Here is a 26,348-nt window from a genome sequence, read left to right as displayed (position 1 = left end):
GCATTTTACCACATCACCGGCCTTTAACACTAGTCCCTGTTCCTGTATGTACTTTCTGTGGTTACCTACACCAATAGTGCTGTGTGCCAGGTGAAAAGAGTAAAGTGCCTCCAATATAGCTGACAGTGGCTACATCTGTTTAAAGACTGCAGCACCAGTTCCTCATGTGATCTCATTCTCAATACTACAAAAAATGTTATGTTAGAATTAATGCTTTAAAATTGAAGAAAGTGTAATGAATCCCAATGGACTAAATACAAGGTCTACAAGGAAAAAGGGAATAGTGGGATCTCCAGGGGTTTATGTTAAATATATCAATAACATTGTGATTATAAATAATACAATAAATTCATTAAAATTAAATAAAGTGTACTGAGTCTAAATTGGGATTGGAAGAGCAAAGGGATCAATTATAGTTATAAAATATATTATATAAAGCCTCAGGGCTCCAATACTAACCACAATGTCACATTTATGGACAGATTTGCACAACAAGTGTATGGTAACTGATACTGTCAATGTTTGTAACTTAAAGGGGTACTCTGGTAGAAAACTTTTTTTTTTTTTTTTTATCAACTGGTGCCAAAAAGTTAAACAGATTTGTAAGTTACTTCTATAAAACAATCTCAATCCTTCCAGTACGTATTAGTGCTGAATACTACAGAGGAAATTCTTTTCTTTTTTAATTTCTGTCCTTGTCAGGAACTGTCCAGAGTAGTAGTATTTAGCAGCTGATAAGTACTGGAAGGATTAAGATTTATTTTTTTATAGAAGTAATTTACAAATCTGTTTAACTTGTTGGCACCAGTTGATTTAAAAAATGTTTTTCCACCAGAGTACCCCTTTAATATTTATATGTGGCATTATAAAAGCTATGAGAATGTGTATGGATGTTACTACAAATGTCTATATATCATTGGGTTAAATGTTTATATATATATATATATATATATATATATATATATATATATATATATTGGCAAATATTACTAAAAATAGCAATTTTCATATTTTTTTTCAATATTTAGTTTTTTTTTTCAAATGAACAACTTATTATAATATTCTTTTATGTTAATATAATATGTTATTTGCTTAAAACCAATTACAATGAATTCACTTTATACATTTTCAGGCACCCCAGGAACATATACCAGGTGCATTCTGAGGCCTTAACTTCTGGACTATGAACATTGCAAAAAAAATGTTGATTTCCAATTTCGGGTTCATTTATCATGGATGCCAGGATAACAGGAGTTGTGGACCATAAGGTTAAATACATTGTTCTGAATAATATTTGCAATTTAATACACACAGATGTTTTGAAGTTGAACTTCTTAGTAAAGAAAATAAATGAAGTAATTTACTTTGCTTCAAGTAACTATTTTGTTTATAAAATATATATATATACATACATATATATATATATATATATATATATATTGATTGGAATAAAATATATGGAAGGAATGTAGTGTCCTGGATACAAGTCTATACCCTGCTTAGACTTTTATGCTGCCATCTGTACAGGGTCAGATTAGAGGGGTTATCCAGGAATAGAAAAACACAGCTAATTTCTTTCAAAAACTGTTTCACGTCTGTCCTCAGGTTGGGTGTGACATTACAACTTGGCTTCATTTACTTCAATGGAACTGAGCTGCAGAACCACACCCAACCTTGAGACAGACGGGATAAGATGTCTAAGCGCCAGAGTACCCCTTTAAATGTGTAGTTCGTCATTTTACCACTCATCAGAAGTTGAATGTTTTCTGGTGTGAAAGTAAGTGAGTTGTTTCCTGACGCTGCTTAAAAGCGCGTCCTGGCTGCAGTTTCAATGGTTTAAGAATGATCCTATTTCTAGGTCTAGGGAGGCTAATGGTATTGGGCTTTAAAATTGAAGTGCACTCCTGACGTTGTTATCTAGAGATACAATGCCTTTGTACAACCGTTCGTCTTGGGTGCAATTTTACCCTTTGTCAGTTCTTGGGACTCAGGTGCTGTCATGGAGAGACAATGCTTTCTTAGGTGCAGTCATGTTTTCAACTTTTTGACTGGTCCTGTATGTATCCTAATTTAAAAAAGGGCAAACTAGTTGGACAAAGCAGTCATTAGGTAGGCTGGTGCCCCCATTAGATAAGTAGGGCCCTTGATAAGTAAGTTCCCCTAGTAAGTATGTAGGTAGGTCCCACCATTGGTAAGTTTCCATGGTAGGAAAGTAGATCCCATAGTTTGAAGATAGACCCCCCTAGTAGGAAAGTTGGCTCCTTAGTTTGTAGGAACTGAAGGTCCCCCTCCCGCTTAACAAAGTTCCCTGGATAGCCATGATGCTCCAATTGGAAATGGAAGCCCTGGGAAATGACACAGTTTGCCACCTCCCAATACCAGCTCTTACTGATTTTTTGTTTTGTTTTGTTTTGTTTTGTTTTTTTTAAATAAAGTTTATGCAAAGCCACCAGGAATGGCAGATGCTGCAGGATTAAATGGTGATACTGATGTGCTGGAGGCTTTTAGATGGTGGATGTTTCATGGTCTAGTCTTTTTTTTGTTTTGTTTCAGGTAACATCATACCATTTTTTATACTCATAAGAAATATGAAGGCAAATCAAACAATTACATATTTCATTATAAAGGGAATATCTGATGTTCCTGAGCTCCAGGCTCCTATATTTGTTCTGGTTTTACTTATTTATCTCATCTCTCTTGTTGGGAATATGAGTCTTCTCCTCCTGGTCTGTCTGGACTCTCATCTTCACACTCCCATGTATTTCTTCCTTGCTAATTTGTCTATAGTGGACATGATGTCTTCTACTGTCAACCTACATAAGATCCTTCTAACGTTCATCACTGGAGATAACACTGTGTCCTACCTGGCCTGTATGATACAATTGTATTTATTTGCATCCTTAACAGCAGATGAACTTTTTATATTGATGGCCATGAGTTATGATCGATATGTAGCTATTTGTAGACCCCTGAATTATCACCTCATTATGAACTTTAAGATATGTCTTCTATTGGCCTTAATTTGTTGGATATTTGGTTTCACACAATATGCATCCTTCATCTGGTTTGTATTTAAGATTTCTTGTTTCTCCGCAAATGTTATTGACCACTTCTGCTGTGACCTTGTCCCCATCTTGGAAATTGCCTGCAGTGATACTACAATATTGGAAACACTGCCCAATACACAAGGGCTCATGGTATATTTCATTATTCCATTCCTTCTAATTTTAACATCTTATATCTTTATAATTAGGTCCATAATGGAGATACATTCCAGTACTGGTAGAAGAAAAGCCTTCTACACGTGTTCCTCACACCTCACAGTCATCATGTTGCTGTTTGCAACGTTCATCTTACAGTATCTTATCCCAAGTAATAGCTTAGGCTCCAAGAAATTACATTCTTTGTTTAACATGGCAATTGTCCCCATGCTCAACCCATTTATATACAGTCTTAAGAATAAAGATGTCAAAACTGCTTTTAGAAGGAGGATTGGGAAGTGTAAAGTGAACACATTTTGTTGTTTAATTGAGAGCACTGTGTCATGAATAAGGGAGAGGAAGAAGTGAAGCCTAAGCTGTCCCTAAAAACCACTCTCCCTGCCTACTTGCCCATCTGCCCTAAACGACAGGTCAAAAACTTGGAGCCGGTCCCTTACTTGCGCTAAAGTGCGTGGGTGTCGAAGTCAACAAAACAAACTGAACTGTACAAAGTTGGGGAACAGGTCAGGAACATGACGGGAATACAATAACCAACAAACAGATATATAAATACAAACAAGGCAGGAAATAGCGTACTAACAGGTCAGGAAATTAAGAGCACTGTTCACACTGGACTCCAAACAAGGATCACACTAGACACCCCATTCCAAGCATGGAGGGACATCAATACCAAAGACAAATAGGCTCCTAACTAGCGGGGCACTCTCCACTGAGTGATCAGGATACTAGCCTAGGAGGAAACAAAAATCCTAAATACAAGCGGGTACAGACACAAGACAAACTCACTCCTTGATAGACAGATTAGCACAAGGCTCAGAACAGCATGGTCAAAACAGGACTGACAAACACACAGTGTGAATAAGGACTAGGCAAAAAAAAAGTGTTTGTAGAACGAGCAATACAAGAATAGTAAAGCCAAGCTAAAATCTATATATCAAAATGGACAGATAACCATGGTTAAAACTCAGAATAAATGTACTCAGTCAGACATAGTGAACATAATGCAAACAGGTGTAAAGCCCAGCCTAGAGCAGCACCTGAAGTGGCCTTTTATACACTATTCAGTGTCATTCTGATGAAATAAAATTAACAAACATGATCTATGTTTATCGTTTTAAAGCATGGGTAATTTTTAGCAGCAATACAAAAAAATACACTGCTCAAAAAAACATAAAGGGAACACTTAAACAACACAATGTAACTGCAAGTCAATCACACTTCAGTGAAATCACACTGTCCACTCAGGAAGCAACACTGATTGACAATCAATTTCACATGCTGTTGTGCAAATGGAACAGACAACAGGTGGAAAATATAGGCAATGAGCAAGACGCCCCCAATATAGGAGTGGTTCTGCAGGTGGTGACCACAGACCACTTCTCAGTTCCTATGCTTCCCAGCTAATGTTTTGGTCACTTTTGAATGCTGGTGGTGCTTTCACTCTAGTGGTAGCATGAGATGGAGTCTACAACCCACACAAGTGGCTCAGGTAGTGCAGCTCATCCAGGATGGCACATCAATGCTAGCTGTGGCAAGAAGGTTTGCTGTGTCTGTCAGCGTACTGTCCAGAGCATGGAGGCGCTACCATAAGACAGGCCAGTAGACAAGGAGACATGGAGGAGGCCATAGGAGGGTAACAACCCAGCAGCAGGAATGCCACCTCCGCCTTTGTGCAAGGAGAAGCAGGAGAGGCACCTCCAGAGCCCTGCAAAATGACCTCCAGCAGGCCACAGATGTGCATTTGTCCACTCAAACGGTCAGAAATAGACTCCGTGAGGGTGGTATGAGGGCCCCACGTCCACAGGTTGGGGTTTTGCTTACAGCCCAACACCGTTCAGGACGTTTGGCATTTGCCAGAGAACACCAAGATTGGCAAATTTGCTACTAGCACCCTGTGCTCTTTACAGATGAAAGCAGGTTCACTCTGAGCACATGTGACAGACGTGACAGAGTCTGGAGACGCCGTAGAGAACGTCCTGCTGCCTGCAACATCCTCCAGCATGACCGATTTGGCTGTGGGTCAGTAATGGTGTGGGGTGTCATTTCTTTGGGGGACCGCACAGCCCTCCATGTGCTTACCAGAGGTAGGGTGGGTTCACACTACGTTTTGTCCCATACGGGAGCGCATACGGCAGGAGGGAGCTAAAAGCTCGCGCTCCCGTATGTGACCGTATGCGCTCCCGTATGCCATTCACTTCAATGAGCCGACCGGAGTGAAACGTTCAGTCCGGTCGGCTCATTTTTGCGCCGTATGCGCTTTTACAACCGGACCTAAAACCGTGGTCAACCACGGTTTTAGGTCCGGTTGTAAAAGCGCATACGGCGCAAAAATGAGCCGACCGGACCGAACGTTTCACTCCGGTCGGCTCATTGAAGTGAATGGCATACGGGAGCGCATACGGTCACATACGGGAGCGCGAGCTTTTAGCTCCCTCCTGCCGTATGCGCTCCCGTATGGGACAAAACGTAGTGTGAACCCAGCCGTAGTCTGACTGCCATTAGGTACCGAGATGAGATTCTCAGACCCCCTGTGAGACCATATGTGTGTGCGGTTGGCCCTGGGCTCCTCCTAATGCAAGATGATGCTAGACCTCATCAGGCTGGAGTGTGTCAGCAGTTCCTGCAAGAGGAAGGCATTGATGCCATGGACTGGTCCGCCCGTTCCCCAGACTTGAATCAGATTGAGCATATCTGGGACATCATGTCTCGCTCCATCCACCAACGCCACGTTGCACCACAAACTCTCCAGGAGTTGGCTGATGCTTTAGTCCAGGTCTAGGAGGGCATCCCTCAGAAGACCATCCACCACCTCACCAGGATCATGCCCAGGCATTGTAGGGAGGTTATACGGGCACGTGGAGGCCACACACACTACTGAGCCTCATTTTGACTTGTTTTAAGGACATAGTTACATAGTTACATAGTTAGTATGGTTGAAAAAAGACATACGTCCATCAAGTCCAACCAGGGAATTGAAGTGAAGGGTGTAAGGGGATAAGGGAAAGGGATATAGTTTTATAATTCTGCATAAGCATTAATGTTATTTTGTTCCAGGAATGTATCTAACCCTGTTTTAAAGCTGTTAATTGTTCCTGCTGTGACCAGTTCCTGAGGTAGACCGTTCCATAAATTCACAGTCCTCACGGTAAAGAAGGCGTGTCGCCCCTTTAGACTAAACCTTTTCTTCTCCAGACGGAGGGAGGGTCCCCTCGTCCTTTGGGGGGGTTTAACCTGGAACAGTTTTTCTCCATATTTTTTGTATGGGCCATTTATATACTTATATACGTTTATCATATCCCCCCTTAAACGTCTCTTCTCAAGACTAAACAATTGTAACTCCTTAAATCGCTCCTCATAGCTAAGATGTTCCATGCCCCATATTAGTTTAGTCGCGCGTCTCTGCACCCTTTCCAACTCCGTAGTGTCCCTTTTATGAACAGGCGACCAAAACTGAACAGCATATTCCAGGTGAGGACATTATATAAAGTTGGATCAGCTTGTAGTGTGGTTTTACACTTTGATTTTGAGTGTGACTCCATATCCAGACCTCCATGGGTTGATAAATTTTATTTCTATTGATAATTTTTGTGAGATTTTGTTGTCAGCACATTCAGCTATGTAAAGACGAAAGTATTTCATACGATTAGTTCATTCATTCAGATCCAGGATGTGTAATCTTAGTGTTCCCTTTATTTTTTTGAGCAGTGTATATATATTTTCAATAATTAATGAAAACAAACACATTATTAAAATGACAGAACTACTATTGAATCAAATGTTCTTTAACACACAATGTTCAATCACCTTAATTCACGCAACAGTAGTCTGTATCAGTTATGTAAAGATCAACACATGAAACCGACCAGTTTTTGTCTGGTTATTTTGGCGCAGAGTGTCTAAGACATGTCTGCACCAGTCTGCGACAGTTTGCAACAGTGTGCGCCTGAAAAATCCAACAAACCCGACATTGCACTGTGAAAAGCCGAAAAGTGGGCGTAGTCTGCTGCAAAGGGGGGCGTGGTTGGTCCGAAAAGGGGCGTGGGTTCACAACCCGACCGATTTACTATTGAATTCACTGAAAATCCTGTGGGTAAATGGCTGGAAATATCGACCTAGAAAAAGCTGGTCAGAAAATGTTCCCGACTTTTCCCAATAGTAAATAGAATCCTGCAAGCCTGAAACAACTTTTCCCACTAGAAAAAACCCGACACTCTTAGTAAATGGGGCCCATAGTATGAAAATTCAGAGCTAACACCAATTATTACGTAACATACAAATGTTTGGGTCTCACTACCCTAGCAGGAGGCTCCTATAGGAGATAGAGATCTAGAGATCTAGAGATCTAGAGAGAGAGAGAGATAGAGAGAGAGAGAGAGAGAGAGAGAGAGAGATCTAGAGAGATAGAGAGAGAGAGAGAGAGAGAGAGAGATCTAGAGAGATAGAGAGAGAGAGAGAGAGAGAGATAGAGAGAGAGAGATAGAGAGAGAGATAGAGAGAGAGAGATCTAGAGAGATAGAGAGAGAGAGATAGAGAGAGATAGAGAGAGAGAGATAGAGAGAGAGAGATAGAGAGAGAGAGATAGAGAGAGATAGAGATAGAGAGATAGAGAGAGATAGAGAGAGAGAGAGATCTAGAGAGATAGGGAGAGAGAGATAGAGAGAGAGAGAGATAGAGAGAGAGAGAGAGATCTAGAGAGATAGAGAGAGAGATAGAGAGAGAGATCTAGAGAGATAGAGAGAGAGAGAGAGAGATAGAGAGAGGGAGAGAGAGATAGAGAGAGAGAGACAGAGATAGAGAGAGATAGAGAGAGAGATAAGGAACTGGAGACTCATGTTGACTCAAGTTCAGCTTGTGTTCAGAGGCAGTCATTTCTCCATAGGTCCACATGTGGCTTTGCTTGGTCCACTAGAGGATTAGTCAGTAATTCTGGTCACTCTGATTCTGGTCACTCTGATTCTGGTCACTCTGGTCATGTTCTAAATTGGGCGACCCCTTATCCTTGTCACTGACACTAAGCTAGTTATTGCCAAACCTAGTAAGAATACTTTGATGTCAAGCAATGCCCTTACAGACATTTTTCCATCAATGTGCAAATTGGCTTCCTCGGTGGGTATATCAGTAGCTTAAACCTTGTTTGGGTGAAAAACCTGGTGTTGGTTACATAGTACACTAACATTTGCGTAGATAAGGAAGGAGAAACAAAACGATCCCGCACCACTCACGCTTGCTTAGGGTAACAGCTCCAATTCAAACACTAAAATCCAATCCACTCGTGCTCAGTGTAGAAAGACAACATGTCCAAAATCCACCTGAAAGAAAGGAGCTACGGCACCAAGTGTTCTTATGCAAGTAAAACCTTCTTTATTGCAGCATTGCGGGGCACACAGAGGTTGAACATGGCACCTTGTCCAACCTCTGTGTGCCCCGCAATGCTGCAATAAAGAAGGTTTTACTTGCATAAGAACACCCAGTGCTATGGCTCCTTTCTTTCAGGTGGATACTTGTATAACAAAGGAATCTGCAGTGCCAAGTGCGGTAAAACGACAGGTATTTTATTGTAGGATCAGCGGATACAAACTTGCAACAGGCAGGAGCCGAGGCGTTTTGGACCGTTACAGGTCCTTAGTCATGGCATGCCATGACTAAGGACCTGTAATGGTCCGAAACGCGTTGGCTAGTCTGTGCGCTGGTGCTGGAAACATGAGGGAGAGAGCTGTCCACACACAGTATTGCTTCCCAAATACTAACACTTGCTCTAAACTTATCACATAAAAAGTGTATAATAGCCCTCTAATACCTTGGTGGGGAGAGGAAATTAATATGAACTCAGTTCAAGTCCAAACGCTCACACCAGTGGTGCCTTTTTGATGAACATTCTGATACACAAACAAGAAAAAGAAGAGACATTTGTAATAATTAGAAAGTTCCATTCACCATTTATTTAGTCAAATTATTGAGTCCATCAATGTGAGTCACTCAATCCCAGTTTCCACTGCCCTTATGCAAATCCAGTAGTGCTTAATCTGCTGATGTCCTTCCACTCGTATCTGGAGCGATCAACTCATGACCAGTCAGCTAAGGAGAAATTTTGCGCAAGTGTCCTGAATAACATTGCAGAGCCTGACGACATTAAAGGAAGGAGCTGGCTGCGCTTGTGCATAGAAGGTCTTTTCAACAGCAAAGAAAATTAAATATACAATGATCTCTCATATTTCTCCTTAATCAACCTGCTCATTTAGGTGTTCATTGATGTAAACAAAAATGTGAATAAATGAGCAAAGATCATATTATATATTGCAAATCCCACAGATCTTGACCTGCTATTGACATCTTTTTTTAGAAAGAGTTAGTATAATTTTACAAAAAATTTTTTTTTTTAAATTATTGGATTAAAGTGTCCACCATCCATAGAGAGGCAGGCTTTTGGCCCATCAGTGTGTAATGTAAACTTTCTACAATAGACATAACAGATGATATAATCACAACCTAAAAATTCATGCAAGATAACAAATATAAATAGCTCAAATTAAAAATACTGTATAAATGGCTAAATAAAGCTTATTTCTGGGTGCACTTCATTTTTGAGCACTTAATTTTTTTTTTTGTTATAAAAAAATAATTGCAGAAAAAAAGCATTGGGTCCTCCCTCTATACCATAACTAGGGATGAGCGAATCAAATCTGATGAATCTGAATTCGTTATGAATCTCAGTAAATATTCGCTTCACACCTAATCCAAATATCGCCGCCATTCAATTGCACAAAAAGCTTCATTAAACTCCATTTAGTGCCATCTAGGCTCCAGGGCATCTAAAATGGCGGATCCACATGTGAAGAAATGGGGCAAGGGACTCTGGGAAGGTGCGTAGGTGGGATGACCCTGAATCACATGCAGCATGCAGCCTATCAGCAGCCAGTCACCCCTGTGATGTCACACCCCTATATAGTCGGCAGCCATATTGCGGTCAGGCATTCCAGCGTTTTATTTTAGAGAGAGCGTTTCATTGCAGGGAGAGATAGAGCATTGTGACTCTACTGCTGCAGTGGTGTACAGCAACTCTAAAGCTTATAGGGGCCAGTTAGGTTGAGCACTAAAAGACATTGTCTCCTGCTATTAGTGCCTAATAATTATGTACTGGGCTCTACTACACAGCGATTCTATACTGCTGCAGTTGGGTGTACAACAACTGTAAAGCTAACAGGGGCCAGTTAGGGTGAGCACGAAAAGCCATAGTCACCTGATTACAGCATCTAATACAGGTTGTGCAGCAAAGCTTATTGTCATCTCATAAGTGTAACCTGTGCGTACATAGGTGGTGTACTTTTTTTTTCCTGTAAAATTAATTTGGGCCTAGTTACTGTGAAAGGCCAGCCAAAGTTACACCCTTGTTTTTTTAGCCTAATACAGTTTTAACCCCTTTAGGACCAGGACAATTTTATTTTTGCATTTTCATTTTTTTCTCCTCGTCTTCTAAAAATCATAACTCTTTTATATTTTCATCCACAGATAGCATGAGGGCTTGTTTTTTGCACAACCAGTTTTCCTGCGTAACGACATCACTCATTTTACCATAAAATGTATGGCAAAACAAAAAAAATACTATTTGTGGGGGGAAATTAAAAAGAAAACCGCAATTTAGCAAATTTTGGAAGGTTTTGTTTTCATGCTGTACAATTTATGGTGAAAATTACATGTGTTCTTTATTCTGTGGTTCAATACGATTAAAATGATACCATGATTTCATGCTTTTATACAATGATCTCTCATATTTCTCCTTAATCAACCTGCTCATTTAGGTGTTCATTGATGTAAACAAAAATGTGAATAAATGAGCAAAGATCATATTATATATTGCAAATCCCACAGATCTTGACCTGCTATTGACATCTTTTTTTAGAAAGAGTTAGTATAATTTTACAACAAATTTTTTTTTTTTAAATTATTGGATTAAAGTGTCCACCATCCATAGAGAGGCAGGCTTTTGGCCCATCAGTGTGTAATGTAAACTTTCTACAATAGACATAACAGATGATATAATCACAACCTAAAAATTCATGCAAGATAACAAATATAAATAGCTCAAATTAAAAATACTGTATAAATGGCTAAATAAAGCTTATTTCTGGGTGCACTTCATTTTTGAGCACTTAATTTTTTTTTTTGTTATAAAAAAATAATTGCAGAAAAAAAGCATTGGGTCCTCCCTCTATACCATAACTAGGGATGAGCGAATCAAATCTGATGAATCTGAATTCGTTATGAATCTCAGTAAATATTCGCTTCACACCTAATCCAAATATCGCCGCCATTCAATTGCACAAAAAGCTTCATTAAACTCCATTTAGTGCCATCTAGGCTCCAGGGCATCTAAAATGGCGGATCCACATGTGAAGAAATGGGGCAAGGGACTTTGGGAAGGTGCGTAGGTGGGATGACCCTGAATCACATGCAGCATGCAGCCTATCAGCAGCCAGTCACCCCTGTGATGTCACACCCCTATATAGTCGGCAGCCATATTGCGGTCAGGCATTCCAGCGTTTTATTTTAGAGAGAGCGTTTCATTGCAGGGAGAGATAGAGCATTGTGACTCTACTGCTGCAGTGGTGTACAGCAACTCTAAAGCTTATAGGGGCCAGTTAGGTTGAGCACTAAAAGACATTGTCTCCTGCTATTAGTGCCTAATAATTATGTACTGGGCTCTACTACACAGCGATTCTATACTGCTGCAGTTGGGTGTACAACAACTGTAAAGCTAACAGGGGCCAGTTAGGGTGAGCACGAAAAGCCATAGTCACCTGATTACAGCATCTAATACAGGTTGTGCAGCAAAGCTTATTGTCATCTCATAAGTGTAACCTGTGCGTACATAGGTGGTGTACTTTTTTTTTCCTGTAAAATTAATTTGGGCCTAGTTACTGTGAAAGGCCAGCCAAAGTTACACCCTTGTTTTTTTAGCCTAATACAGTTTTAACCCCTTTAGGACCAGGACAATTTTATTTTTGCATTTTCATTTTTTTCTCCTCGTCTTCTAAAAATCATAACTCTTTTATATTTTCATCCACAGATAGCATGAGGGCTTGTTTTTTGCACAACCAGTTTTCCTGCGTAACGACATCACTCATTTTACCATAAAATGTATGGCAAAACAAAAAAAATACTATTTGTGGGGGGAAATTAAAAAGAAAACCGCAATTTAGCAAATTTTGGAAGGTTTTGTTTTCATGCCGTACAATTTATGGTGAAAATTACATGTGTTCTTTATTCTGTGGTTCAATACGATTAAAATGATACCATGATTTCATGCTTTTCTACTGTTGCGCTAAAAAAAAATCGCTAACTTTTTAACCAAATTAGAATGTTTAAAATACTTCTATTTTGATGTTATAGAGGGCTCATTTGTAGCGCTGTGATCTGTACTTTTTATTGATACCACATTTATGTATATAAAACTTTTATTAATTTTTTATAAAAATATTTTATTATAAAATGTGACAAAAAAGCAGCAATTTTGTGCATTTTTTTTTTACGTTCACGCCGTTCACCATACAGGATCAGTAACATTATATGTTAATAGTTCAGACATTTACGCATACGCCGATACCAAATATATGTATTCATTTTTATTTTTTTTTTACACTTTATGTGGGTTAAATGGGAAAAAAGGACATTTTAAATATTTATTGGGGATGGGATTTTTTTCAACTTATTTTACTTTCATTTTTACACTTTAATAGTCCCCATAGGGGACTATTTAAAGCAATCCTTTGATTGATACTGTTCAGTGCTATGCATAGGGCTTAGCACTGATCAGTGTTATCGGTCATCTTCTGCTCTGGTCAGCTCGATCTAAAACCAGAGCAGAAGACCCATGGAAGGCAGCGGAGACAGGTGAGGGGACCTCTGTGCGCTGTTCGAGATTATCGGATAGCCGCGGCAGAGCTGCACAATCGCGGATGTCGGCCATTACTGGCGGGTGTAACCTGTGTGTACATAGGTGGTGTAAATTTCTGGGGAAAATTCACCAAATCGGCCGAATCGAATTTTTTAAAAACTCGCTCATCTCTTACCATAACCAGTCAGGTGAAAAAAAAAACAGTAGCAGCCTGATACTACATTGGTGGGAAGTGCTATTTATTTTGGCCCTTCCATGTTAAATAATAGTAGCCTGTGATCACCCCAGTCTCAAAGTTCCATTTTTTGATGCCCTTGGCCTGATGGTACCTCGCTTTTCCCAGTACCCTTGAGGTGGTGAGTCCTGAGATATTAATGTGGGGGTTAGTGTTACCCATTCTATGGGCTTACACTAAGCCTCAGCTGAGCAATGGATGCAGTCTGTTTGATGGCTCTACTACTAAGCCTGGAAAGTGATTTACACATGTAGTTTAAAAAATACCAGACATAGTCAATGGCTGGGTTCAAATCAAACAATCAAGAATCAAATCAGAATCCAATAAGCAAACCCCAGTCAGGTCAGGGTCAGAATCAGAGGGCGGCATCAGAACAGAATTCAAGAGCAATACCTGAAAGTTAGTAATTGATGGTTTTGTGCAATGCTTGTGAGGTGTCCCGGTACTGGACTTGGTCCCGTACCTTTGGTTGTAAGTCCCCATTGTCAGAGTACCTCATGCTGATAGGGCTCTACTGGTATTCTTAGTATTCTTAAAATTGTACATGTTTAATATGTTATAATATAGTATAAGTAATGTACAGGACCTTAGGTCACGTGATCAATAATATTTGTGTTATATTAGAGGTTAAGGACCTTCGGGTCATGTGATTAGGTCATGTGTTATATCCATAATCCTTTGTACTAGGACTGACAGCTTTGGGGAACCAATAAGCTTTGAACCTGCCCCTTCAGATATAAGGGCGCTGTATCCATTGATCGCTCTCTTTCCTCTGGGATATGACAGCGAGCGGAGCTCTGTGTAATTCTACAAGCAAATTATGCCTGAAGCCTACCAATTTTAGCCGCATACTAAACCGTGAGTTTATCCAACTCCATCCTAAAATCCCACGTGACTACTGAACCTAAAACATACCCCTAAATTCAGTGGAACAGCATAAAGCAAGGATTCAAAGCTTATTCCCTACAAGGTCCCAGCCAACCTGTGACGAGCCTAAATTCCGGTCCTCTTGTAAAGACATTTGTTAATTGCATTCTGCATAAAAGCTGCAGTAAAGTTATTTCAAGTACAATACAATTCCGGCTGTGGACAATCCTTTATTTCTCCCTATCGCTCTTGGGACGGGTGGCGGTAGGACATAGAGATACAGAGGAAGCCCTCACAATTAAGGGTTAATCCTATACCCAGCAACACTACCCTGCAACACCCCTGTTCACCCCTCATCCCAAGTCATCCCACTTGTTTAGATTATTTAATGGCTGTTGTAGGCTGTATACCTATATGTATTATATTGTAATGTAGTTATGCACATTGCACTGTTATGTAACATATGCTGACTCTCAATGTAATCTGCTCCTATCTGTAGTTCCTGCTTTTATAAGTGATTTATATGTATTGTATTTTTTGCAATTTAATAAACATTTAAGTATTTTGTCATTATATTTGGCGTGCTTCCTATTGGTGTTTATAGTCAACCCAGCCCACTGTCCCTATATACTTGCCCCCAATTGGACAGCGGTCCCTACAATGAATAATGCATCGGAAGGAAAAGAACAGACATAGTCAACAGCAGGGTAAAAATCAAACAATCATGACAAGAATCAAATCAGAATCCAATAAGCAAACCAGAGTAAGGTCAGGGTAAGAATCAGAGGGTATCATCAGAACAGAATCAGAATCTAAGGTCAAACCAGGTCTTACCACAGGAAGTCACGTATGGTCCAAACCACAATCCAAGCAGTGAAGGTAAAAAGAAGCAAGGAAAGTGTCACGATGCCGGCTGGCAGGAGGTGGATCCTCTGTGCCAGAGAGGGATGGCGAGGACCGTGCTAGTGGACCGGTTCTAAGACACTACTGGTTTTCACCAGAGCCCGCCGCAAAGCGGGATGGTCTTGCTGCGGCGGTAGTGACCAGGTCGTATCCACTAGCAACGGCACCTCTCTGGCTGCTGAAGATAGGCGAGGTACAAGGGAGTAGGCAGAAGCAAAGTCGGACGTAGCAGAAGGTCGGGGGCAGGCGGCAAGGTTCGTAGTCAGGGGAGATAGCAATAGTTCTGGTACACAGGGTATAAACACACAAGAACGCTTTCACTGGCACTAAGGCAACAAGATCCGGCAAGGGAGTGCAAGGGAGGAGACTAGATATAAGCAGGGAACAGGTGGGAACCAATTAAGCTAATTGGGCCAGGCACCAATCATTGGTGCACTGGCCCTTTAAGTCTCAGGGAGCTGGCGCGCGCGCGCCCTAGAGAGCGGAGCCGCGCGCGCCAGCACATGACCGCAGGAGACGGGAACGGGTAAGTGACCTGGGATGCGACTCGCAAGCGGGCGCGTCCCGCTGTGCGAATCGCATCCCCAACGGCCATGGCAGAGCAGCGCTCCCGGTCAGCGCTGACCGGGGAGCTGCAGGGAGAAGGACGCCGTGAGCGCTCCGGGGAGGAGCGGGGACCCGGAGCGCTAGGCGTAACAGTACCCCCCCCCCTTAGGTCTCCCCTTCTCTTTATCGGGTAACTGCCTCCCCTGGGATGAGGACACCGGGAAAGGATGGAGGGATTCCTCAACGGCAGGCAGAACCGCAGGAGTAGGAATGGGGAGAGAGGGCAGAGGGCGGGACCTGGCACGGGGCAGTGTGACACCAGGACGAGGGCCATGAGGGGACACAGAAGCTTGCCTGATGGAACTGGGAGGGGGGGAGGGGCATTTCCTGTGGCAGGCAGAGTCCTTAATGACCTTAGGGGGACCAGATACAGGAGGAACCACAGAGTTACGGCAAGGGTTACTGGGAACCGGTTTTAGACAGTTCTTGGAACAAGAGGACCCCCAACTCTTGATCTCCCCAGTGGACCAATCCAGGGTTGGGGAATGAAGTTGAAGCCAGGGAAGTCCAAGGAGAATTTCCGAGGTGCAATTGGGGAGGACCAAAAGTTCAATCCTCTCGTGGTGAGATCCGATGCTCATAAGAAGGGGCTCCGTGCGGAAACGTATGGTACAGTCCACCCTGGCTCCGTTGACCGCGGAAATGTGGAGTGGCTTGACAAGACGGGTCACCGGAATCCGGAATTTATTCACAAAGGAGTCCCGAATAAAATTCCCAGAAGCTCCAGAGTCCAGGCAGGCCACGGCTGAGAGGGGAGAGCTGGCTGAAGTGGAAATCCGAACAGGTACCGTGAGACGTGGAGAAGCCGACTTGGCATCAAGAGACGCCACACCCACGAGAGCTGAGTGCGAGCGTGCGTTTCCCAGACGTGGAGGACGGATTGGGCAATCCACCAGAAAATGTTCAGTACTGGCACAGTACAAACAAAGATTCTCTTCCTTACGGCGATTCCTCTCTTCCAGGGTCAGGCGAGACCGATCCACTTGCATGGCCTCCTCGGCGGGAGGCCTAGGCGCAGATTGCAGTGGAGACTGTGGGAGAGGTGTCCAGAGATCTAAGTCCTTTTCCTGGCGGAGCTCTTGATGCCTCTCAGAAAAACGCATGTCAATGCGAGTGGCTAGATGAATGAGTTCATGCAGGTTAGCAGGAGTCTCTCGTGCGGCCAGAACATCCTTAATGTTGCTGGATAGGCCTTTTTTAAAGGTCGCGCAGAGAGCCTCATTATTCCAGGATAGTTCAGAAGCAAGAGTACGGAATTGTATGGCGTACTCGCCAACGGAGGAATTACCCTGGACCAGGTTCAGCAGGGCAGTCTCAGCAGAAGAGGCTCGGGCAGGTTCCTCAAAGACACTTCGAATTTCCGAGAAGAAGGAGTGTACAGAGGCAGTGACAGGGTCATCGCGGTCCCAGAGCGGTGTGGCCCATGACAGGGCTTTTCCAGACAGAAGGCTGACTACGAAAGCCACCTTAGACCTTTCAGTAGGAAACTGATCCGACATCATCTCCAGATGCAGGGAACATTGGGAAAGGAAGCCACGGCAAAACTTAGAGTCCCCATTAAATTTGTCCGGCAAAGACAGGCGGAGGCTAGGAGTGGCCACTCGCTGCGGAAGAGGTGCAGGAGCTGGCGGAGGAGATGGTTGCTGCTGCTGTAGCTGAGACTGAATCTGCTGTAGCTGCGACTGGAGTTGCTGAGTCATGGTGGTCAAGTACGACAGCTGGTGATCTTGTTGGGCAATCTGTCGGGCTTGCTGGGCGACCAGTGTGGGGAGGTCGGCGACAACAGGCAGAGGAACTTCAGCGGGATCCATGGCCGGATCTACTGTCACGATGCCGGCTGGCAGGAGGTGGATCCTCTGTGCCAGAGAGGGATGGCGAGGACCGTGCTAGTGGACCGGTTCTAAGACACTACTGGTTTTCACCAGAGCCCGCCGCAAAGCGGGATGGTCTTGCTGCGGCGGTAGTGACCAGGTCGTATCCACTAGCAACGGCACCTCTCTGGCTGCTGAAGATAGGCGAGGTACAAGGGAGTAGGCAGAAGCAAAGTCGGACGTAGCAGAAGGTCGGGGGCAGGCGGCAAGGTTCGTAGTCAGGGGAGATAGCAATAGTTCTGGTACACAGGGTATAAACACACAAGAACGCTTTCACTGGCACTAAGGCAACAAGATCCGGCAAGGGAGTGCAAGGGAGGAGACTAGATATAAGCAGGGAACAGGTGGGAACCAATTAAGCTAATTGGGCCAGGCACCAATCATTGGTGCACTGGCCCTTTAAGTCTCAGGGAGCTGGCGCGCGCGCGCCCTAGAGAGCGGAGCCGCGCGCGCCAGCACATGACCGCAGGAGACGGGAACGGGTAAGTGACCTGGGATGCGACTCGCAAGCGGGCGCGTCCCGCTGTGCGAATCGCATCCCCAACGGCCATGGCAGAGCAGCGCTCCCGGTCAGCGCTGACCGGGGAGCTGCAGGGAGAAGGACGCCGTGAGCGCTCCGGGGAGGAGCGGGGACCCGGAGCGCTAGGCGTAACAGAAAGGGAGTCAATGGTAACAATCCTAAAAGCAGGGCAGAAAAAGGTTTGTGTCTGGAACTCATAAAGGGCAGTAAAGGCTTTAAAGTCTGTATCCTGGTGGTCTACAAGAAGAGGCTACTGCCAGTATCTCATCTGGTCTGGGAAGAGAAGGAGGTTACTACAAGAATTTTAAGTAGTCTGGGGCACAATAAGAGTTCAAGGGGTTACACCATCTCTGAAGGTATAGGGCACTTAACAGGTTACGGTCAGCATCCATGGTAGCCCAGGACAGATAGGGGTTCATGTTTGTGTCCCTGACGACCTAGCGCAGTGAAGACATTAATGATTCTAGGTCAAAGTTATTTTCCTCCTGTCTGCTGTATTTTAACCATTATTCTGCAGCTCTTTCTTTGCCTGCATAATGATGCCTGTAATATTGTATCACTTATTTGTTTGGTATTGTCACAGGATATCTGGTAAGACCATTTTATTAGAATTTAATGATCTACAGGTTTGTATTAAACCTGTGAGCCTAAAGAAAGTGCCATCTTTTAGCCATGGTTTACTAGAGGTTTCCTCCACAGCAGGTTTTTCCTCTCCTGAATGCTGTAAAATGACTCTTTGTAAGTCGAGAGCTTGTTGTATTTAGTGCCCTGTTCATAACTTTTGACTGGTCATGTAGTTTTTAGTTATACATTCATGACAATTTATTAAAGTGACCAAAAATAGCTTATTTTCCTGCATATAAGACAACTGGGCGTATAAGACGACCCCCAACTTTTACAGTTAAAATATAGGGTTTGGGATATACACATCGTATGAGACTACCCCTGTACCGCGATGTACGGTACCTTACCAGTGATTGGCTGGTTGATGTATACAAAGCCTGCTTGGATTGGTCAGCTCTCCCCGCCTGCCCAGCCCTCCCTGTTTCCAAGACTATCAGAGCAGTACATGCCTCTTTCACCCGTCTGGCCCACCCTTGTATCCTATTACCGTACCTCCTTCTCTGCCTCTCAGATCTCGCACATGCTAAACCCTTGTATCCTATTGCTGTACCTCCTTCTCCGCCTCTCTACTCTCGCAAATGCACACCAGAGCGGCCTGTCAGATTTCCCACATGCGCATCTGCGCCGCCTCTTAGATCTCGCGCATTCATGCCTGCACCGCCTCAGACCTCGTACGTGCGCAGCTTCACTGCAGTCCTCAGGAGCAAGATATGAGAGACAGATGTGGTAGCCCTTGGGGGGTGTATGGTAGGAATGGTATGGTGTTGATATATGAGGGGTTAATATTAACCCTGTCACTCGTGACGCCAGGGTGAGGGCTGGTATGCTGAATCTATGTTCCGGCCTATCGCCGCCCTTCCCAGAAGCAATAGGTGCAATGAAATGACTGAAGTTCCACAAGCAGATTTAACTTGAACTTGAATAACTTTACTGCAGTGCTTGCAATATCCAATGCGTAGTAACAGTCTCATATAACAGTTCCCAGGTTGCTTAGCGACTGGCAGAAGTTGCAGACCTTGCATTAAACTTGTAGTCTCTGAATTTAGGGAGTGATGTGCAGATCCGTCCGGATTTAGGGGAAATATTGGGTCCGGTGATACTGCAGAGTGCTTAGAGGATGACACACTCTATAATTTAGATCGTTCAGCCGTTGCCGCAAGACTCAGGCCTAACTCACTTTGATTACTGCGATATAGGTCTTCTTTCATCAAGAGCCAGGAGAAAGAGAGCGAGAAGATGGCCGCCGCTCCCTTATATGGGCAGGGGGCGTGGCGATTCTGATTGGTCCGAACATCTGCCATCCACCAGGTTTGATGGGATTACTGACGTAAGAGGGCCTCCAAAGGTCCTTAAGCTAAAACCATAGAGTTCACCTTGTCACATGACCCGCAGGTCCTGTAACGCTAATCGAAACAGATAATTAACCATTTATATACAGAAATAATACTATATACATTATTCTATGGACAAATTAGAAATCTATATACTATAATAGAGGCGACTAGGGGCGGACTGAATAACAGAGATTACTAAGTCCTAGGGACTCTGGCAACGGGGACCCATAGATAAATAAGTACCGAATGAAATGCGGTACTGGGACACCACAAACCCCCTTACTAAACATAAGTCGGCCTCGACGTCTGAGACAGAGGGACTAGGACGAGAATTAGAACAGGATGCTATAGAACAGGATGATTTACATTTAAGCTAGACATCCTACTTAGACATTTGAATACTATCTAGACCCTTGAATGCTATCTAGACATTTGAATGCTATCTAGACACTTAAAGGAGCTATCTATACTTTAGTTTCTAGCTTCCTATATAATTTTATAAAACTTATTATACATTTTTTTAAAGCTTACTAGACATTAGTTCAGCTCTCTATACTGTCAGCTCTCTAGACATTTTGTTATCTCACACATTTTCTGCCAACAATAAGTTACCTGTTAGTTAGTACACGAAAGGTATACTGGCTAGCCCTAAGCTAGGTCACAGTAAGGGTGGCTGCTAGGGTCTATCAACTACAAGCTACGTACCCCTAGAGCACTTTTTAAACAACCTAATAGGTTATTCTGAAAATTACGTGTTTATTTTTGTACTAGCAAGAGCATCTACTGGCCAGGCAGTGCATCTCACACATGCAATGAATAAAGACAAGAAGTGTACCTAACAGTGGCAGGAACTGGGTATAAGTATGCTACAATTCCTTAAGTGTTACTTAAGTGAGATATTTATTTGTTTTTGGTGTATGTACTAGAGAAATTTTGAAGTAGTACATTAAGTGAATAATGTAGGGTACTATGTGCAAGTACTATTTGAAAGGGAACCCTCCCTATTATTTTTGTTCCGAGATAGGTGCTAGTGATGGGCAACAGCAATAATACTACCCTCGGAGGAGCCGAGGTGTCCCCTATTGGGTTACTACTAAACACCTTGATTTACGATACATTTGTGTGTGCGAGAATTGGATTCAATTGTAGTATTGAGTGTGCACGTACGTCGATATTTTCCATGCACAACTCTAAGCCATTTTTATGTCCATAGACATTTGACTATATTTTCTATGTACAAACCTTACTTACTACTTATGTACACAGACACAAGGACATCTTTCTCTGCACAAAACCATATACATATTTATTATATATTTATTAACACTCCAACATATTTCAGGTGCGTTCACCTGATAAGTGCAACATTTTTCATAAGAGTTCTTATGAGGATGGTGGTATATACATAAAACAGGCGTGTAAGGATCAGCAGTCCACCTACACTAGGAGTCCAAGACAATTGTCACGATGCCGGCTGGCAGGAGGTGGATCCTCTGTGCCAGAGAGGGATAGCGAGGACCGTGCTAGTGGACCGGTTCTAAGACACTACAGGTTTTCACCAGAGCCCGCCGCAAAGCGGGATGGTCTTGCTGCGGCGGTAGTGACCAGGTCGTATCCACTAGCAACGGCTCACCTCTCTGGCTGCTGAAGATAGGCGAGGTACAAGGGAGTAGACAGAAGCAAGGTCGGACGTAGCAGAAGGTCGGGGGCAGGCGGCAAGGTTCGTAGTCAGGGGAGATAGCAAAGTTCTGGTACACAGGGTATAAACACACAAAAACGCTTTCACTAGGCTCTAGGGCAACAAGATCCGGCAAGGGAGTGCAAGGGAGGAGACTAGATATAGCCAGGAAACAGATGGGAACCAATTAAGCTAATTGGGCCAGGCACCAATCATTGGTGCACTGGCCCTTTAAGTCTCAGGGAGCTGGCGCGCGCGCGCCCTAGAGAGCGGAGCCGCGCGCGCCAGCACATGACCGCAGGAGACGGGAACGGGTAAGTGACCTGGGATGCGATTCGCGAGCGGGCGCGTCCCGCTGTGCGAATCGCATCCCCAACGGCCATGACAGGGCAGCGCTCCCGGTCAGCGCTGACCGGGGAGCTGCAGGGAGAAAGGCGCCGTGAGCGCTCCGGGGAGGAGCGGGGACCCGGAGCGCTAGGCGTAACAGTACCCCCCCCCTTAGGTCTCCCCTTCTCTTTATCGGGTAACTGCCTCCCCTGGGATGAGGACACCGGGAAAGGAAGGAGGGATTCCTCAACGGCAGGCAGAACCGCAGGAGTAGGAATGGGGAGAGAGGGCAGAGGGCGAGACCTGGCACGGGGCAGTGTGACACCAGGACGAGGGCCATGAGGGGACACAGAAGCTTGCCTGGGAGGGGGGGAGGGGCATTTCCTGTGACAGGCAGAGTCCTTAATGACCTTAGGGGGACCGGATACAGGAGGAACCACAGAGTTACGGCAAGGGTTACTGGGAACCGGTTTTAGACAGTTCTTGGCACAAGAGGACCCCCAACTCTTGATCTCCCCAGTGGACCAATCCAGGGTTGGGGAATGAAGTTGAAGCCAGGGAAGTCCAAGGAGAATTTCCGAGGTGCAATTGGGGAGGACCAAAAGTTCAATCCTCTCGTGATGAGATCCGATGCTCATAAGAAGGGGCTCCGTGCGGAAACGTATGGTACAGTCCAACCTGGCTCCGTTGACCGCGGAGATGCGGAGTGGCTTGACAAGACGGGTCACCGGAATATGGAATTTATTCACAAAGGACTCCCGAACAAAATTCCCAGAAGCTCCAGAGTCCAGACAGGCCACGGCTGAGAGGGGAGAGCTGGCTGAAGTGGAAATCCGAACAGGTACCGTGAGACGTGGAGAAGCCGACTTGGCATCAAGAGACGCCACACCCACGAGAGCTGAGTGTGAGCGTGCGTTTCCCAGACGTGGAGGACGGATTGGGCAATCCACCAGAAAATGTTCAGTACTGGCACAGTACAAACAAAGATTCTCTTCCTTACGGCGATTCCTCTCTTCCAGGGTCAGGCGAGACCGATCCACTTGCATGGCCTCCTCGGCGGGAGGCCTAGGCGCAGATTGCAGTGGAGACTGTGGGAGAGGTGGCCAGAGATCTAAGTCTTTTTCCTGGCGGAGCTCTTGATGCCTCTCAGAAAAACGCATGTCAATGCGAGTGGCTAGATGAATGAGTTCATGCAGGTTAGCAGGAGTCTCTCGTGCGGCCAGAACATCTTTAATGTTGCTGGATAGGCCTTTTTTAAAGGTCGCGCAGAGAGCCTCATTATTCCAGGAAAGTTCAGAAGCAAGAGTACGGAATTGTATGGCGTACTCGCCAACGGAGGAATTACCCTGGACCAGGTTCAGCAGGGCAGTCTCAGCAGAAGAGGCTCGGGCAGGTTCCTCAAAGACACTTCGGATTTCCGAGAAGAAGGAGTGTACAGAGGCAGTGACGGGGTCATCACGGTCCCAGAGCGGTGTGGCCCATGACAGGGCTTTTCCAGACAGAAGGCTGACTACGAAAGCCACCTTAGACCTTTCAGTAGGAAACTGATCCGACATCATCTCCAGATGCAGGGAACATTGGGAAAGAAAGCCACGGCAAAACTTAGAGTCCCCATTAAATTTGTCCGGCAAAGACAGGCGGAGACTAGGAGTGGCCACTCGCTGCGGAAGAGGTGCAGGAGCTGGCGGAGGAGATGGTTGCTGCTGCTGTAGCTGAGACTGAATCTGCTGTAGCTGCGACTGGAGTTGCTGAGTCATGGTGGTCAAGTACGACAGCTGGTGATCTTGTTGGGCAATCTGTCGGGCTTGCTGGGCGACCAGTGTGGGGAGGTCGGCGACAACAGGCAGAGGAACTTCAGCGGGATCCATGGCCGGATCTACTGTCACGATGCCGGCTGGCAGGAGGTGGATCCTCTGTGCCAGAGAGGGATAGCGAGGACCGTGCTAGTGGACCGGTTCTAAGACACTACAGGTTTTCACCAGAGCCCGCCGCAAAGCGGGATGGTCTTGCTGCGGCGGTAGTGACCAGGTCGTATCCACTAGCAACGGCTCACCTCTCTGGCTGCTGAAGATAGGCGAGGTACAAGGGAGTAGACAGAAGCAAGGTCGGACGTAGCAGAAGGTCGGGGGCAGGCGGCAAGGTTCGTAGTCAGGGGAGATAGCAAAGTTCTGGTACACAGGGTATAAACACACAAAAACGCTTTCACTAGGCTCTAGGGCAACAAGATCCGGCAAGGGAGTGCAAGGGAGGAGACTAGATATAGCCAGGAAACAGATGGGAACCAATTAAGCTAATTGGGCCAGGCACCAATCATTGGTGCACTGGCCCTTTAAGTCTCAGGGAGCTGGCGCGCGCGCGCCCTAGAGAGCGGAGCCGCGCGCGCCAGCACATGACCGCAGGAGACGGGAACGGGTAAGTGACCTGGGATGCGATTCGCGAGCGGGCGCGTCCCGCTGTGCGAATCGCATCCCCAACGGCCATGACAGGGCAGCGCTCCCGGTCAGCGCTGACCGGGGAGCTGCAGGGAGAAAGGCGCCGTGAGCGCTCCGGGGAGGAGCGGGGACCCGGAGCGCTAGGCGTAACAACAATATACAAATTGGCGTGTAAGGATCAGCAGTCCACCTACACTAGGAGTCCAAAGAAAAATGAACACGGCCTTAACCACAACTCAGCCGGGTACAGTCCTTGATGAATTTCCTACTGGCTAGGAGTGTCTTGACTTAATAGTCAGGCACAAGCTTAGTGGTTACATTGCTGAACTTTAAACTGAAACAACTTAGCACAGTCCAGCTAGGCACTTTCTTGAACACTTTTCTTGAACTTTCTTGGTTACTGTAAGACAAAATGGTTAGACAGAGAAAAAAAAAAAACAATAAGACATTACTTTAGAGTCTCGTAGTGCCATTCTTGGTTCCCCTATCTCTGCCAACATCAGGGGCAGGATCGGACTTGACATAGCTTTGCCACACCACATTGGTGAGAATGGAGTTGTGGAAGTCAGCTTGAGAAGGGGTTATAGGCTTACAAGCCGGGATCACAGTGGGGCAATAGGGCTTGAGCACCATCTCCAAATTAGGAGCAACCCATGACCCTTTCGTTAGTACCGTAGGAATTGGCAAACTCTCACTGCTCCGAGAGGGCCTTGGTACATCTGTGGGTACCCCAGGGTTAGACAAACTCTGACTGCTCCGAGAGGGTCTAGGTACCGACTTGGGTGGCCGCAATTTTGTCCTGTTTTCTTCACCCTGTGTAGAACTTGACACTCGACGGTATGAAGAAGATGAAGAACTTGGTTCTTTGCTGTACGTAGAGGATGATGCACTTGACTCTTTGCTGTACACAGAAAAATGATGAACTTGACTCTTTAGGCTCCTCCTCCTTGGGTACGCTGGTGGAGGCTTTAGGAGCAGACCTTGTCGGCCTCAAGTTGAAAGGATCAAACTCCCAATCCGTGGACAGGAAATATTTGAAAGGAAGCTGTGTTGGGGCTGATGGTCTGCAAGGAGTGTCCCATAACCTCTGACCTTGTCGAACTTGGACACAGTTGCTCTTCTCCTTTCCAATGGCTCCTCCCCTTCTCGGGGGTGATCCCATTTACGGATATACAAAGCCTCCATTTCTTTGGTATTTTCTTGATACCACACTCTTTCTTCATAAAGCAAGTGTACAAGCTTTGGAGCATAGAGTTCCTTGTGTCCGGCCTTTAACTTTTCCATCAATTCGGCCAGCTCGGCTTCTTGACGGGCCCTTTCCCTTTCTGCAATTGGGATTGGTGGGAGTGTTTTCCCAGGTAACGGTTGAAGTACTCTGTGCATGTACTCGATCAGCTCCGGCTCATCTCCGAACACCCATTGCGGTAATTTTGGTGAGCACGGTCGTGCACTTGGCAAGCTTGAAGGAGGAATGACCTCAGGGCTGGAGGAGGAAGAATAGGCCGCCTCTGGCAGGGTACTCACAGCAGGCTCCTCCAACGGGATCTCGGCCCACGAGCCCCAGGTTCTGTGGTGAGGGGACAATCTCACCAGTGACGCACCTCCAGGTGTCCCTGCACTGTTCGCTGGGGGTGTCTCTGGACAATCGTCATCATCATCAGGCAGTGGGGGAAGATTGCAGGCCCTCTCTTCGTCCAATGACAACTGCTGCAGACGGTCAGCAAGCTCTTGAAAAAGTTGGGCTGCGACTGCCACAACTTTCCGTGTTTCCGGCGCCATTTTGCCAACTTGACCACGTGGAACGTTGCTCTCCGCCATGTCTGTACTCTCCGGCTCTC

General features: G+C 45.1%; 1 protein-coding gene across 1 annotated transcript; it reads left to right on the top strand.

The window, feature by feature from the left end:
• Positions 1 to 2,588: 2,588 nt before the first annotated feature.
• Positions 2,589 to 3,548, top strand: LOC130291971 (olfactory receptor 5B12-like). The gene has a single exon (XM_056541403.1). It carries the CDS (start codon positions 2,589 to 2,591, stop codon positions 3,546 to 3,548), a length of 960 nt encoding a protein of 319 aa, XP_056397378.1.
• Positions 3,549 to 26,348: the final 22,800 nt, after the last annotated feature.

The sequence above is a fragment of the Hyla sarda genome, chromosome 9 (assembly GCF_029499605.1).
Source record: "Hyla sarda isolate aHylSar1 chromosome 9, aHylSar1.hap1, whole genome shotgun sequence".
NCBI classification, from domain to species: Eukaryota; Metazoa; Chordata; class Amphibia; order Anura; family Hylidae; genus Hyla; species Hyla sarda.
Note: the sequence above shows the minus strand (reverse complement) of the source record. Positions and strands in the feature narration are given on the sequence as shown.